The following is a 14149-nucleotide window of genomic DNA, read 5'->3' on the forward strand; positions in this document are numbered from 1 at the left end:
TTTCAGATTTCAAATATTAGTATTTGAGAAGAATATTTGCAGGATTTTGTAGTCTTTCCTAGTATCAAACAGAATATTTGGGGTTTTAATGTACTGATAATACAAAACAACTTTTTTTTTTTTTTAAACTATTTTCTGGTATTTTGTAGACCAAACAATTAATAAATTAATCATGGATATAGCAGATTAAAAAGTGAAATTTGTTGTTAGTTGTAGTCCTGCAATAGTATTTTACACAAAGTAAGCATTTTCCTGTTATCTCCTCTTCAGGATGCTCCTCCCGCTGCTCTGTGCAGTTTTGGAGGTTCAGGGGTTTTGACAAGACACTGCATGTCTCTCCTGGAAGCTATTGAGGGAATGGGACAGGCCGGCTCTGTGAGCCAAGATGTGGAGGTGGTGGTCCAGAGGGTTTACTCCATCCCTCTGCCTAACTGCTCTCCTGTATCCATCCTCAAGCCCAGAGTTCCCTCCAGATTCTTCGTACCTCCTCCTGCAGAGAAAGGGAAAACCAGGTAATGTTAGACAAGCCAATAATTGGTAGCCCACTGAGGCCTTTGGTTTGTTACTTGATGCCAAGAGAGACTGGGAAAATTAATCACAATTTTTCTGCTGTGTGTGTGTTTGTCTCCAATATAAACTAGTCTTTTTGTTAAATTTTCATGCTGGTCTGCTTGGTCTCAGACCTTGCATGCTTCACCTTGGTGGCACTGGTGTCTCAGTGGTTGAGCTATTGTTCACAGCGCAGCAGGCCCCACAAAGTGCTCACACTGTCTCCAACCATATGGCATTGCTTGACAAAGGACACAAACATTTCTAATTGACTCCAGCCCCTCTGTGAGCCAATTCTCAAGAAAGACAGCATGATGTTTTCTGAATCTCATGAACCAGCAAGCCAGAGTTGAATTGGTGCCCATTTTTGTATTCTACTGGGTGGAACAGGTTTTCAGCAGCTTTGTGGTTTTTTTTGTTTGTTTGTTTTATTTTTTTTTACCTTGCTCTTAAGAAAACCACATTCATCATATTTTATATGGATGTAAAAATACAATTCCTCTCAGTCTGTGTTACCTGAAAGTGGAGTCTATGTATAAATATTCACTGAAAAAAATAAATAGCACTAAAAAGATTAAGTAGATTAAGGCATTTGTCAGTTTAAGTAAGTAAGACCATTTTAATAAGCAAAAAATTATTTGACATTGTTTAAGCTTAATGCCAAGCAATTTTCTGGTTCCAGGTTCTCAAATGTGACTATATCTTAAGAGTTTTTTTTGTCAGACAAGAAAGCAAACTATCAAATTTGGCAAATGGTGGGGGGGGGGGGGGGGGGTATTGGTGGCCTAAAATGAGCTTGTGTGGAAGGCCACCAGTTCAGTCCTCAGACTGGCACAATTATAATCTTGTTGTGAAAAGTGAAAGGCGGCTCTTACCTCCCTCATCACCATTGTGTTAATGAGGGAGGTGCCATTAATGCTAACTGCTCTGGTGAAGCAGGTCAAACTGGTGGTTGTACTCCTTAGCTTCCAGGTGTGAATGTGAGTAAGGCATTCATGCAAAAGACAGGTGCCCTGTCAATGAACTTACCATGAAATAAAGGTTAAAACAAATATGTTTAGTTATTTATACACCTAGCATTTATTTGTAGTTCTTAATTTTCTCTTCCTGTAGCTCTGATGTGGTCTCCACTAACACCTGAGGCTGATATCAAGCTTGTTATGTTTAAGTTCAACAGCTAGTGGCTTAAAGTGTAGTGTACAGTTGGTTGAACAGAGCTTTTTTTTTTTGTTTAAAATGGCTGTCTAAAAATGACACAGAGTGGTAAAGTTGTAGCCTTGAAAAAAGAAAACAAATTTTGCTAAAAGATACTAAAATGCTCTGGTGCTGGTGGAAAACACAAAAAATAATAAAATGACTGATGACACACCTTATACCACATTGACTGAAATAGCAACACCTCAAACTCACTTGTTTATATAAATACTTTGATCAATGCAGCTCTAATATGAAAAATTATCAGTCTTATTGTGATGATACATGCAGAAAACACAAGTGTACATTGTATCCAGTACAAACTGTTGGCAGTGTCCTGTGTTATTGGAATGACTTAGAGGTGTACTCGAGTGGTCTTGTTATAGTTAATGAATTAGTGAATGTTCTATTTGAGGCAAGTCCAGCAAGCATGACCTGTAGTTGCCTGGCCCTCCCCAGGCCTGTTGTTTTTCTCCTTTGCTGAGTAATAAAAAAAAGTATTGGTTACTGAGTGGAGGGGCCTGAGGCGCAGCCTGTGGTGAAGGGAGGGGAGCCCCAGTCAGCTGACAAGCTAACTGACTAAATGTGTGGCAGTTGTAATATGACACTTCCCCTGCCATGCTGCTTCTGTGGCTGGTAAACAAACGCCGCCCTCTGACCGGAAACTGTCCCGCCCTTCCCTCCATTTCTATCTAACTCAACCAGATTAAACAGGCTTGGTTGGCAGTGAAAGGATGGAGATGAGGCAGAGGTTAGGAGGTGATCATGAGGGCTTGAATTCAGTATATCTAGGTGATACTGAATGCATACTGTCACAGGTTTAATCATTATCTGGAAAGTCAGGTTTTGAGTTGAAGTTCTCAATTTGGATTATTTGTCCACCCTTTTCTGTATTTTGTGTCATTTGTTTTTTAAATAACACTATTGTGCCAAAGCAACTAACCCTCGCCATTTTATTGCTCTCATGCCTTTTCATGAGAGCCTTTGGTCTGAATTACTGCACAGAAAAAAGCATTTGGTACATTGTGTTGATTGTGTGCTTGTACTACTTCTCCAGGCTGCATGCCTCTCTGTTGAGAGCAGAATGGTTTACTTCGCAGCCCACTGGCCTCCTTCTGTATAGACAGGGACAGTTTGTACCTCTTATGTTGTGTCCCCAAACTCTGTGACTCACTCCCTTGGTCAGTATGCTTTTTTGATCCTTTTGTTGTTTAGCCTCTGTGTTAACACAAACAGGGGAGCGAAGCCAGTATGATATTTATGCCTGAAGAAGATGTTAAGTTCCCGTAAATTTGGAATAGAATAAACAAGAAGATTAACTGTTTGCAGGAAGTGAGGAGAGGCTAGCTGTGTTTTTTTTTTCTTGGTGGAGAAGGAACACAATGTGCTGCAAGGATCCTGTTACAACCATGTTTATCACTCTGCCTGCACTGATTGGTGCGTAACACATAGGAAGGAATCCCGCCTGTCTGCCTCCCACCAATGAGGTCTCTGTGCTGTATTCTTAATGTGTGGGTCGCTTACTAATGTGTTGCCAAGTAATGTGCATGTGCGTGGGCTCTCATGTGCACACACTGTGACTGTGTGTGTGTGTGAGGGAGCATGTGTGTGTGTTTGCACAGGCTCAGTGGATCGTAGTTCCTGGAAAAAAACCTGAGTTGCTGAGAAATTTCTGTGATCGCTCACAATAACAAATTCCTGAAAACGGCCTGTAACTAAAACCGGCCAATGGCAGATGATTTTTTTTGGGAGCAAAGGGGTTGTTGTTTTGGGAAGTGGGGCTGTGAACAGCTAATAAGAGGGACTGAATGAAGGTGGTTGTTTATGTCAAGCTAATACAACCACTAGTCACATCATCCTTTTTCTTCTCTATCTGTGAAGTGTCCTATCAGATTTCACACTAAGTTTTTTCAAGTTCAAACAGGATCCACAAGAAATGAAGGTGTATATATAGCCACACAAAAATACAATAGTAGCTGTGTTCTCATATCTTAAAGAAAGTGAAATGTCGTTTTAACATATGTAACCGTGTTTTTAATTTCTTTCCTCCCATTTAATATTTTATACAGTATTTATTGTGATGGTAGCAAACGATGCCTGTATTTATTAAAAATAAATACTTTTTTTTCTAGTAACAAGTATCATCCCTATTCTAAATCTTATATATCTTAATCATCTGTGCCAAGAAGTTCCATTTTTGAAACTCCAGTCTTTCACTATGATAAACATGGACTCTAGTTTATTGTAATTTAATCCTGCAGTATTTTCTCACTAGAGCATGTAATGTGCATTAATCTATAGCAAAAAATTGTCACTCTAAATTAAATGTCCTTGTGGTCTGGACTGTTGGTCCAATTTGAAGCAATTTGAGAGAAAAAAAAACATAATGAAAATGATTGTATAATCATAATTTTGTATTTGTATAGAATTTTGTATAATCAACAATCCTTGTTTTTTAACAAGACCTTGTATAGGTCTGATTGTGAATTAAGCAAACAACTAAGAATAACCTTGGTTAAAATTTGGCCTACGCAACCAAAAGTCATGTTAGGAATGTTATTTAAATATCTATTTCCATGTCTCTCAAAACAAACACACAGGCCCCATGTTTACCAACAGAAAACATTTATAAGCCCAATCAGGTGGTTAAAAAACCATCTCAAAACTTTCCCAGTGTCTGGGATGTGCGCATGCATGCACATGCATGATGGGCCTACTGATAGTCCTCCTTTCCTTTTTTTTCTTTTTCTTCTTCTCCTCCTCTTCTTTCCTGGCCGTTGCTTGTCTAACCAGGGGATATGAACTCTACTGTTTACTCTCAGGGCTGGTACAGGGCTGTGTCTGGGCTTGACTGAGATACTGGAGCCTATAGACAGGCTCTGTGCTCACTGGGAGCAAAAGTGGAGGAATACACAGCAGTTCACTGCCTCACAACTTTGTAGGCCAAAGGTCTTCTCTGTCAGCAGCAGCCTGTCAAACCAGCCACCCTCATTAACATTACCAAATGTCAGTACTAAGCTTGTGTATTGTTAGTGTGGCTCTGGGAGCAGTGGTGATTCATTCTATTAAATGCTTAATTATATAAAACGATCATTATTTTTATTAAAGGTAAATGGATTATTACATTAAAAACAGAAATCTTAAAAGGTTGGGGGGAAATCTTTAATCTCTTTAACATATTAACAGAAGATTCATTTACTTAAGTATTTACAAATTAAATTAGGCATTAAAAATTAAACATTTGGTTGTGTGTATAACCAGCCCCAGTAACATACAGGTGTAGCCGGGATAGAAGGAGCTCTACGCACCAAGTTAAAAAAAAAAAAAAAAAAAGAATGACTCACCTGATCTTAATTGACAAGACCTTTGCAATGCTCAGTGTGCTTGTCACTACTCTTTTATTCTTTGCATAAATATATGTATTCGTATAAAAATGTGTTCTTTTTGAAAAATCCATGTATTTTTCCTGTAAAAGTTGATAAAAATGAAATAAAAATGAACAACTTTAGTTTAAACATACCATGTGAACCCTGTTGACCATTAATAGTCTTAAGGAGCAGTGTTTTAAGAAATAGGCTCCAGTGTTTTTATTTTTTTTTTTTTTTGTGTGTGTGTGTGTGTGCACTTGGATATGGATATATGTGACACCATGCATAGTGCTACTGCGTCTTGGTCGCTACTCTGCTGATCAGCATTTGGGGACAGTAACACATCAAACAGCACAACAGTAACCCAGGAAAGACAGTAAAGAAGACTATCAGCCAGTAAACAATTCAGGATTACATTTTTTTTGTTAGGCCTTGAGAATGCATGTGTTTTGGTCAGAAACTTTTGTCTATTAACTCTACTGGGGATTTTTACCATTATCAATAAATATTCAAATTGGTGTAACTGTCTAATTTTGCCTCTACATGTGGTGTTTGTTCTTCTGTGCTTCCTCAGGCTGTGTGTTCTTGTCCAGGATAGTTATGGGATGTTCAGCGTTGTCCAACTCCATGTCCTGCCCCATGAGGATGACCTCTACCAGTACTGCAACTTGTGGCAGGGGAAGACTTGCATGTTAAAAGGCGTTAAAGTTGTTCAGCGGGTCACTCGAGAAAGGTGAGATCCTTGCACTCTTTTGTGCTCATCTCTCTCAACCAGATAAAAATAAGGTTTCAACTGAATTTCAGTTCTTAACAATGGGTCAACTTCATCCTGCGACCAACACCAAGTTGTGGTATTGATCACCACTGTCTTATCTCACACTGATCCTGGTATAAAATGCAAGCAAGGTAGCCTAGGACTTTGCACTCTAGAGCTTCTGAACTGCAAGCAATACTATCAAACACAGTCGCTTTACTGCCTTATGTGTGAAACGCTAACTTTATAAACCATAGCAGATCCTTCATTTTTATCCCTGAATGCATTTTTTGAAATGAATGCCTGGCTTTACAATACAATGAGAGTTTAGTGTTTGCAGCTCATATGAACCTCTTTATGCTGTCCTACCAGTAGTGCCACTGTGTTTACATGTAAAGTGATACTGAGGTACACACTCTGTGTCCCTTGTGAGTTTCCATAGTAAGGGTCCCAGATTAGAAGCAGTTAGAAGAACTGACATGGGAACATTTAGAGAACGACTGGGGGTATGTTTATATCCTTGGTATTTTCAATGCCACCGCAGCCTATAATGTCCCTGAAGGTTGTCTGTGGTCAGACTGTGATGGATGGGCTATCTTCAGTGTTTGCACATGGGCCATATTATTAGTTCAAGTGGAAAAACACATGGGCCCGGGTTGGAATAAGTCAGGCATTCATTTATTTCCAATTTCTGGAAATAGTGACCATTGGACTTCTAAGCATATCCTAGTAATCTATGTCTTGAAAGAATAGTTAGGCACCTGAGCACTGTACTCAAAATATAGCTTCCTTGTTATTTTGAATGGGACATAATATTGTTGGTCAGAATATTGGAACCTGGTACAGCCTTTCCAATGTCCAACAGCTTTCACTAAATCACCAGTAGATTATTTTATAATGAAATTTTTTCTCCTGTTTATCCTACAGTCATTGCAATGAAGGCTAGAAGAGTTGTTATGGAGATACTGTACCAAAGTTGTAAAATTGTGCCTAAGTATAATAAATAGCTAGACAGGGCTTTGGTTTCTGATAAACCTTCAGACTGCACTTTGATTGTCTCATGAGTACATGAGGCTACATACCTTTACCAACACAACCCTTTTGGGTTAGTTTTATAATGTGGAGGTTTTTAGTCTGAAGGCCTGCTGAAGCTCACTAATCGACCTCTCAGTGACAGCAAAACCTTATCAAGTCGTTTTCCAGGAAGTGGCATATTCTTGGATGTGTGCCAAAACATTTACAGGAATACTTTGGATGTGTGCTGTTCACAAATAAATAAAAAGTTATATCTGTAAGGATTAATCCACTCCTCTGCTCTCAACAATAACAGAGGGAGAGATAACTAACCACTACAAACCACCACTGCTGTACCTTAAAGCAGAAAACAAAGCTACTTCAACATTTGCTACACAAGCATTTAAGTTCAGTATCAAAATCACAGCATGTTGAATGAGTCCTGTTAGTTTGTCATTACTCATCCTTAAGTAGGCCTCACTGGACTTGAATGGGCTGCAGAACCAGTTCCACACAAAGAAACCCTATGATTACAGGCTGAGTAACAGGTTGTTAACCACTAGCTGATATGACAGCACCCACATGGTGAATAACTCATTGACCGACCACTCTAAAATGCACCAAGTACTTCTCAGAAAAGGGACAATGAATCAAGAGATTGACATGTTCTGTTGGAGCTGCTACTAGATGTTTTTTTATTTTCACCTTTTAGATTTTTTAATCCTTCCTACCTGTATCACTTTGACGTATATGAAATATGATTACAGCATTTCAGTTATGATGTCAGTCTGTCATTACCGAGATTAAGATTGTGATGAGAGAAGGCAAATCTATGAATCGAGCATTATAAATGTAGCCGTTTAAAAATCACTTGTAATTGGTTTTCTAAACCTTGTGATTTCTGCAACACAAAGATATGGTGATTTACATAGGGTGTGAACAGTTTTCCCACCCTTTAGTATCTCAAAGCCTGCTTGTTTTTGTGTGTATCTGCTCTGCCAGCCCAAGCATGCTCTCTGTTAATTCTAGGTGACGTTAAAGCAAGCTCTGTCTTAACAGATTCATGTTTCAGTGGAAGTGAAACTGGCTGGGAAAGTTCTCAATCTTCTAAATTCCTTATTCAACAGTTTCTCCTTTTCCAACCCTCCCCTCACCCTACTTCCCAACTTGTAGCACCCCCACTCGTTACTCTCTTTTTTTCCATTTTTGTGTCTTTCCCAGATGCACCAGGCTTTTCAGTTTGATAGACAATCTATGGCCACCAGGGACACCTCTCAAAGATGATGGCAACACACCTAACATGTCTACAGTATGTACTAATAGGACAGCAATTGTTTTTATTAACCTTTTAATTTTATGTTCTTGATTGTCTCATCAAGCATGTTAGGTCTGTAAAAGTTCAAAAGATGATAGTTATGTCTTTGGAGTATGGCTTGCCAGTTGAAAAAAAAAACAAGTATGTAACAAATGCTACATTTGGCTTTAGAAAATTTAGGCAGCTGTTTTTCACAATTTTAGGCCAAAATAAGGAAGTGATTGACTGCAGTCCTGATAAAATTGCTTGTTTTGCCTGACCAACACTTTATAACAATATTATCACTGTTGTGAAAAGGAAGCAGAAATAGGAAAATTACTCTTAAAAATGTTGCTTATTATTTTTTTGTTGGACTAACTGATTGTTTCAAGTGTAACACTAGTGTACCACTGTCAAATCAATTTTGAAGGGCTGAAAAGTACACCCACTTCAATGGTATGCAATTTAAAAAACATGCAGAAAGACAAAACTCTATTTGACACCAAGTGCAGCCTGTACACATGCTACAAATTAATTAAAGCTGTTGAAGTTTGGAAATTCAGCAGTTTGACACCACATATGCAGCATGGCAAGACATGCTTTATATATATATATGTAGTGAGGATAATTCTTCATTGACATGATGTTTTGATATAAATTGAGAACTCTGCATATTCTCTTTGAACATGGAAGGTATTTAAAATGTCTCCTTTTTATAGAAGAGCAGATCTGCAGGTCCAGCTCCAAGTTTCTGCTACCTGTTGTCAGGTCAGGAGAGCTCAGTTGAGCCCACTAAGGGTCAAGCTGTGTCTCTGCTCTACCTACCTCCTTCAAGACAAACCTTACGGGCTATACTGCAGGTGAACAACTTCTCAGTCTGTACACACAAAATATTTACTGCAGATTGAGATAACGTATCTTTAGTAGGTCACTCACGAACTGTTTTTTCCCTCTTTCAGAATAAAATGAAAATCTGTCGCTGCAGTTTTGTTGCCACTGTTTTATACAAGAGAATGCAGGTATTTTGTCTTGTTTTCATATTACCAGATTTGGTCTGACTTTATCCAATAGAAACAAATAAACCTTTTCTGGAGCTCGTCAGGCATCTCTTTGAGATCATCTGAACTAATAAATTGATAAAATTTCAGCTCTGACATATACATTCATATGGCTGCGTATGACAATCTTTGTAAAGACTGGGTGTTCTTTACAATTGATTGATGAGATCTTTACACTTTGACCAATATGAGATAGCTGCTCAGAACAAAGTGGTGGACTTTGCCACATGCTCACACCACTGACACAGAGATACAGTGTTTAATATTGTTTAACTAGTAAACTAGTGTCGTATACGGCTTGTAGAATGAATAATCTCGTCAAAGCTGCTTCAGGTGACAAAACTGACAGTTGGTACCTAATTTGTGCTTTGTAAGCTTTTGTTATGTAATGTTTCCTTTAAATTGTTTCTTTCTAGGTCGTTCTGTGTGTAAGTAATGCTCAGTCTATGTTCTTTTCTGCCTTTCTGTTTTGACTTCAGGGTCGTGATGTGGGCCAGGGTGACATTTGGTGTGTGCTAACAGACCCCAGTCTTCAGGAGGAGCAGCCCGAGAGGCTGTGCAGGCGAACGGTGGCCCTGTGTATGAGCGCTTCTTGTGTGCTCACTTCCTCTGTCCTCGAAGCACTAAATTCCCCCGCTGCCTGTCACGTGTCATTCAGAGATGCCATCAGTGAGAATGGTAGCTACAAAATAAGATGGTTTATTCTCACCTACCATGCATTTCAACCACGGTCTGAGGTTACTTCTCAGGACTGTGTGCCCCAGTCACCCCAACAGTTTAGGAAAGTAATTAAAGGACTTTAGCTGAAGTACAGTTCTGGGTACCATTTCTACAACTTTATACTTCTATTCCACTAGATTTCAAAGAGAAGTATTAGTAGTACTTGTTTGTTAGTATAGCTAATGACTCATCAACATCTGAAACTTAAGTACTTTAGGAAATGTACTTAATTTCTTTACATCCAAACCTTAGGACACAGGGAACTTAAAAATTAAACCAGTTGTTCCACCAAGGAGACATTTTTATCATTGTATTTTACAATATTAAAGCAGAGATTAGAGAAAAACTTAATGAATACAAATTTGTGTATGTATATTTTTTTTTCTTTTTTGTGCCGTCTCTCATTAATCTTCCCATGGCCCCTCAGGTTTAATCTGTAACCTTGTAGGGGGACCTGACTCTTGGTTGTACCAGCTACAACAGTAAAATGTTGTGTATGCATTAATGCTATATAATGATGTATTAGTCACAGTGGAAATCTCACCATGGAACTAGGACTTTTGTTAATTTAAGTACATTTTGAGAAAACTACATACTTTGTCTTTTTACTTAAAGAACTGCACAAATTTTCAACATTAGTTTTTTGGCAGATGTAAGGGAGTACTACCATTTGATAATTATTAAAATTGTATGCCGGTGGACGTTGAAAGAAGTGAATTTACCACAACTGTGTATACTGCTCTGCGGCTCTGCTGGAGGCTAGCGGGTCAACGTTACATTAGCAGCTATTAGTGTAACAGACCTGAATCTCCAAGTGAACCGAACTGTTGCATCGTGGGTACTGACAGCTTTGATAGTGCATGGAATAAAAAGTTGATATGTTAGGGTTTTGTTGCATTGATTATTAAAATATGTTTTGTTTACTATTTTACTATCACGAATCGGTTACTAGTACAATTCCAAGAATGAATACATTAGTAAGTAATTTTATAATGTCTGATACAACCAGTCATTCATGGTAGAAATACTCAGATCATTTGCAAAAGTAAAACTAGCAATGCCACAGTGTATCACTACATCCATCTAAAATAATAGCATCAGTGGGTAAAAGTAAGAAAGAATGATCCATTTCAGAATAGTGTGTGCATGTGTATATACACAAGCATCAGTAACATTAACATGCAACATTGATTTTTTTAATGTGTAAGCTTTACTTTGTTGCAGCACGTAAAATGTGTCTGATTTATGCTAGATCTTAATGGATATACTTTTATGTTTTATACCAGATTGAGCTGCCTGGCAGTATATCTTAAATAAGCTCTCCGACAGGTCACGCTACGCCTGTTTACTGAAGCTGGGCAGGACTGGGCCTGGTTAGTACTTGGATGGGAGACTGGCAGGGATTAACAAGAACTGTTGGTTGACTTTGAAAGGCTGTCTGCTGTAAAAATTGTGCCAAATAACTTATATGGATTGTGGGATTGTCTGCTGTGGCTGTTGCACAACAGAAATAGCTGAATGCAGAAGCTTAATCCACAGTATAATTGTTATTTTTTAAATAATAATCCAAATCTGCAAAGTAACTGCTAACTAAAGTAATTAGATAAATTTTGTGAAAAAGTAAAAAGTGAAATGTACTAAAGTTGAAGTATAAAGTGGCATAAAATGGAAATATTCAACTATAAGTGCAGTACCTCAAAACTGTACTTAAATACAATGCTTAAGTGAATGTCCTTTGTAATAATATTTGATTTTCAAATTTTCAACCAGGTGTTCTCCTGTGTGCGGAGCAGTCAGTTGTTGAGGTGTGTTCACTGGATCCTGACAACAGCCTCGAGTCCACAACCAGGCAAGACTCGCCGTCGTTGACTGAGCCCCAGGTGAAGACCCTGCCCCAACCTGTGAGACTGGATCCCCTCACTCTGGATACCACACCTAACTCTCTCTGCACTCTCACTGGTCAGTTCCTTGTGCTTTTTATGTACAATAACTCGGTTTATCTGAAGCAATTCCTGCAGAACAGGCTCAAAGTCTTCTTTTTCAGGAAAGAAAACCACTTAACCACCATAAGTTTACAACTCAGCAAGAAACCTTGATGTGGCTTTAAAACATTGTTTTCTGCTGGTTGTTATTCAGTGTCCTCAGGCACTTATTGTTTGGGACTTTATGAAATAAAAACACATGAAATATTGTTGGATTTATGTCAATTCCCATGTCATTTTTCAGTGAAATTACATGCCTGTTCCCCTTCAGACTTTAAATGTTAGTTGAGGAAGGCATACTGGGAAAATCTGTGACTCTACAGGCCCATTTCAGTACTCTCTCCAAACCTCTTTTTTAATGTTTTTTAATATTTACTAACATCAAATAGGATTTTCTACAGTATTTCGTTACAGAAATGTTATTTTTGCAGTAACGATTAAATAGCAAATTAATTCGATACTTTTAGTTCATTTGCTTCAGGTAACCATTAAAAGTCCTTATGCTTTCCAATTATGTAAATGTGGTGCAGAAAAGAGTGGCCTAAATCAGATAATAATCTGCATCTGTTGACTTTGTGTTGCAGTTGAGGGTAAAGATCAAACTGTGAACTCTTTTGCTTCTGGCCCCTCTGGCCATACATGTTTGGTCAGGTGGCCTAAAAAAAATAAAACAAGCATATTATCTTTTGCACTCGTGCATGAATAGTATCTTCTGGAAATTACAAGTGGAAAAAGCCTCAGACCAGAAAGTAAAAGAACAATTTATCAGTTTTAAATTCAGTATCTTATTTAAGTCCTTAGGTCCTGTGTTTGTGGAACACCAGATGTCAAATAAGACAGTGTTTAGGCAGGGAGTATGTCACTGCTACATTTATCATTGCAATTTCAGTTAAAAATGAAATAGATGTGTTTGTCTCTTACACCCTGTTACAAACATACACACACTTTGAAACCTATATGTATATCATTTATCAGTGTTTCTATTTTTTTTTTTTTTTTTGCATCTGCCAACTGAAAATAACTTGAAATATGAGTTGATAGAGTAGAGTAAACTAAAACCATATAGAAAAGCGTAGTCTACCTAAATGTTTCCCTCAGGTGGTAATGTATTGTAATGATATTGATTTTAACCCTTTTATTTCTGCCTGCAGGGGTGATAGTTGGTGTGGAGGAGAGTACATCTTATTCCTGGCTTGCCTGCAATCACTGCAGAAGTGACAACTTGGAGATTTTAGATGAAAGGCTGTAAGTTTTCAAAATGAACACTAATATCGTAATGGTAATAATCATAGAAAATCATAACTGCATTTGTTTTATTTTGTTTTCTGCAGTCAAACCTTCCACTGTGTTTCTTGTAACTCAGCAGTGGACAAGCCAGGCACAAACATTCGACTTGAAGTGTTTTTGAGTTGTTCTTCATTGAGTAACTGCACTTTGAAGGTTAAGGTAAGAACAATATTATTGGGTTTTAAAGTGTATTTGAAGGAATAATTCAGTATTTTGGCTGATATACCTGGTTACCTGCTGAGAGATGAGATGATTAATACAACTCTCACTAGTAACTTCTGGAGTCTTTTCTGATGAACTGCTCTCAGCCAAGTAAAATGCACATGTAAAATGGAGATTGTTTTCATATGAAGATTTTTCTATGAATTAATCCAACAACATAAAATGCGTTAATTGGGTAGATGTGGAGGTGCTTGGTTTTGTTACCTTGAAACAGCCAGGCTGGCTATTTGCTCAGTTGCCAATCTAGATTATCCATTGAACTCTTCAATGCTTAGGCTTCACTGAGTAGATAAGAGTATGGTGTCAATCTTCTCATCTCACTCTCAGCAAGAAAACATATTGGTGGATTTATTAACACGCTGAGCTGTTTCTGAAACTAGAAAAATGTGAAATAGCAAGAAAAATGTTAGGTTTTTATCTCTGAAGTACGGCAGTACAAAGTGCTACAGGGTGGGATGGTGGTGTAGTGGGCAGGGACAAGCCCCCTTGTGTCCTTGAGCAAGATGCTAAATCCTCTCACGCTACCTGGGTGCCCTTCTGTAGTGAGACTCATAAAGATAAAATCGATATTCTGCTCATTAAATGGTTGTATGTGCATCTGGACAGTGAAACTTTTTATTAGGGGCAGCCTGGTGATCAGAAAACCAATTGTACCACTCCAATTAAAATTATCAGTGTTCTTTTTATCACCTGTTGATATTTCAACC

General features: G+C 38.1%; 1 protein-coding gene across 2 annotated transcripts in view; it reads left to right on the forward strand.

The window, feature by feature from the left end:
- spidr (scaffold protein involved in DNA repair) overlaps window positions 1-14149 on the forward strand; it is a 29767-nt gene that overhangs the window by 14024 nt on the left and 1594 nt on the right. Inside the window, exons 10-18 of one of the 2 annotated variants that reach the window (XR_003296041.2) lie at window positions 271-512; window positions 5686-5844; window positions 8101-8188; window positions 8893-9033; window positions 9133-9192; window positions 9711-9909; window positions 11722-11910; window positions 13085-13178; window positions 13297-13379. Coding sequence is in view for 1 of the 2 variants with exons in the window: in XM_026313034.2 (XP_026168819.1) it covers window positions 271-512; window positions 5686-5844; window positions 8101-8188; window positions 8893-9033; window positions 9133-9192; window positions 9711-9909; window positions 11722-11910; window positions 13085-13178; window positions 13265-13379 (1287 nt within the window). In the remaining variant the exon portion in view is untranslated. Of the gene's footprint in view, window positions 1-270; window positions 513-5685; window positions 5845-8100; window positions 8189-8892; window positions 9034-9132; window positions 9193-9710; window positions 9910-11721; window positions 11911-13084; window positions 13179-13264; window positions 13380-14149 lie in introns of both variants that reach the window. The other variant, XM_026313034.2, reaches the window with a different exon arrangement.

This window comes from Mastacembelus armatus, chromosome 17 (genome assembly GCF_900324485.2).
Source record: "Mastacembelus armatus chromosome 17, fMasArm1.2, whole genome shotgun sequence".
In the NCBI taxonomy this organism is placed as follows: Eukaryota; Metazoa; Chordata; class Actinopteri; order Synbranchiformes; family Mastacembelidae; genus Mastacembelus; species Mastacembelus armatus.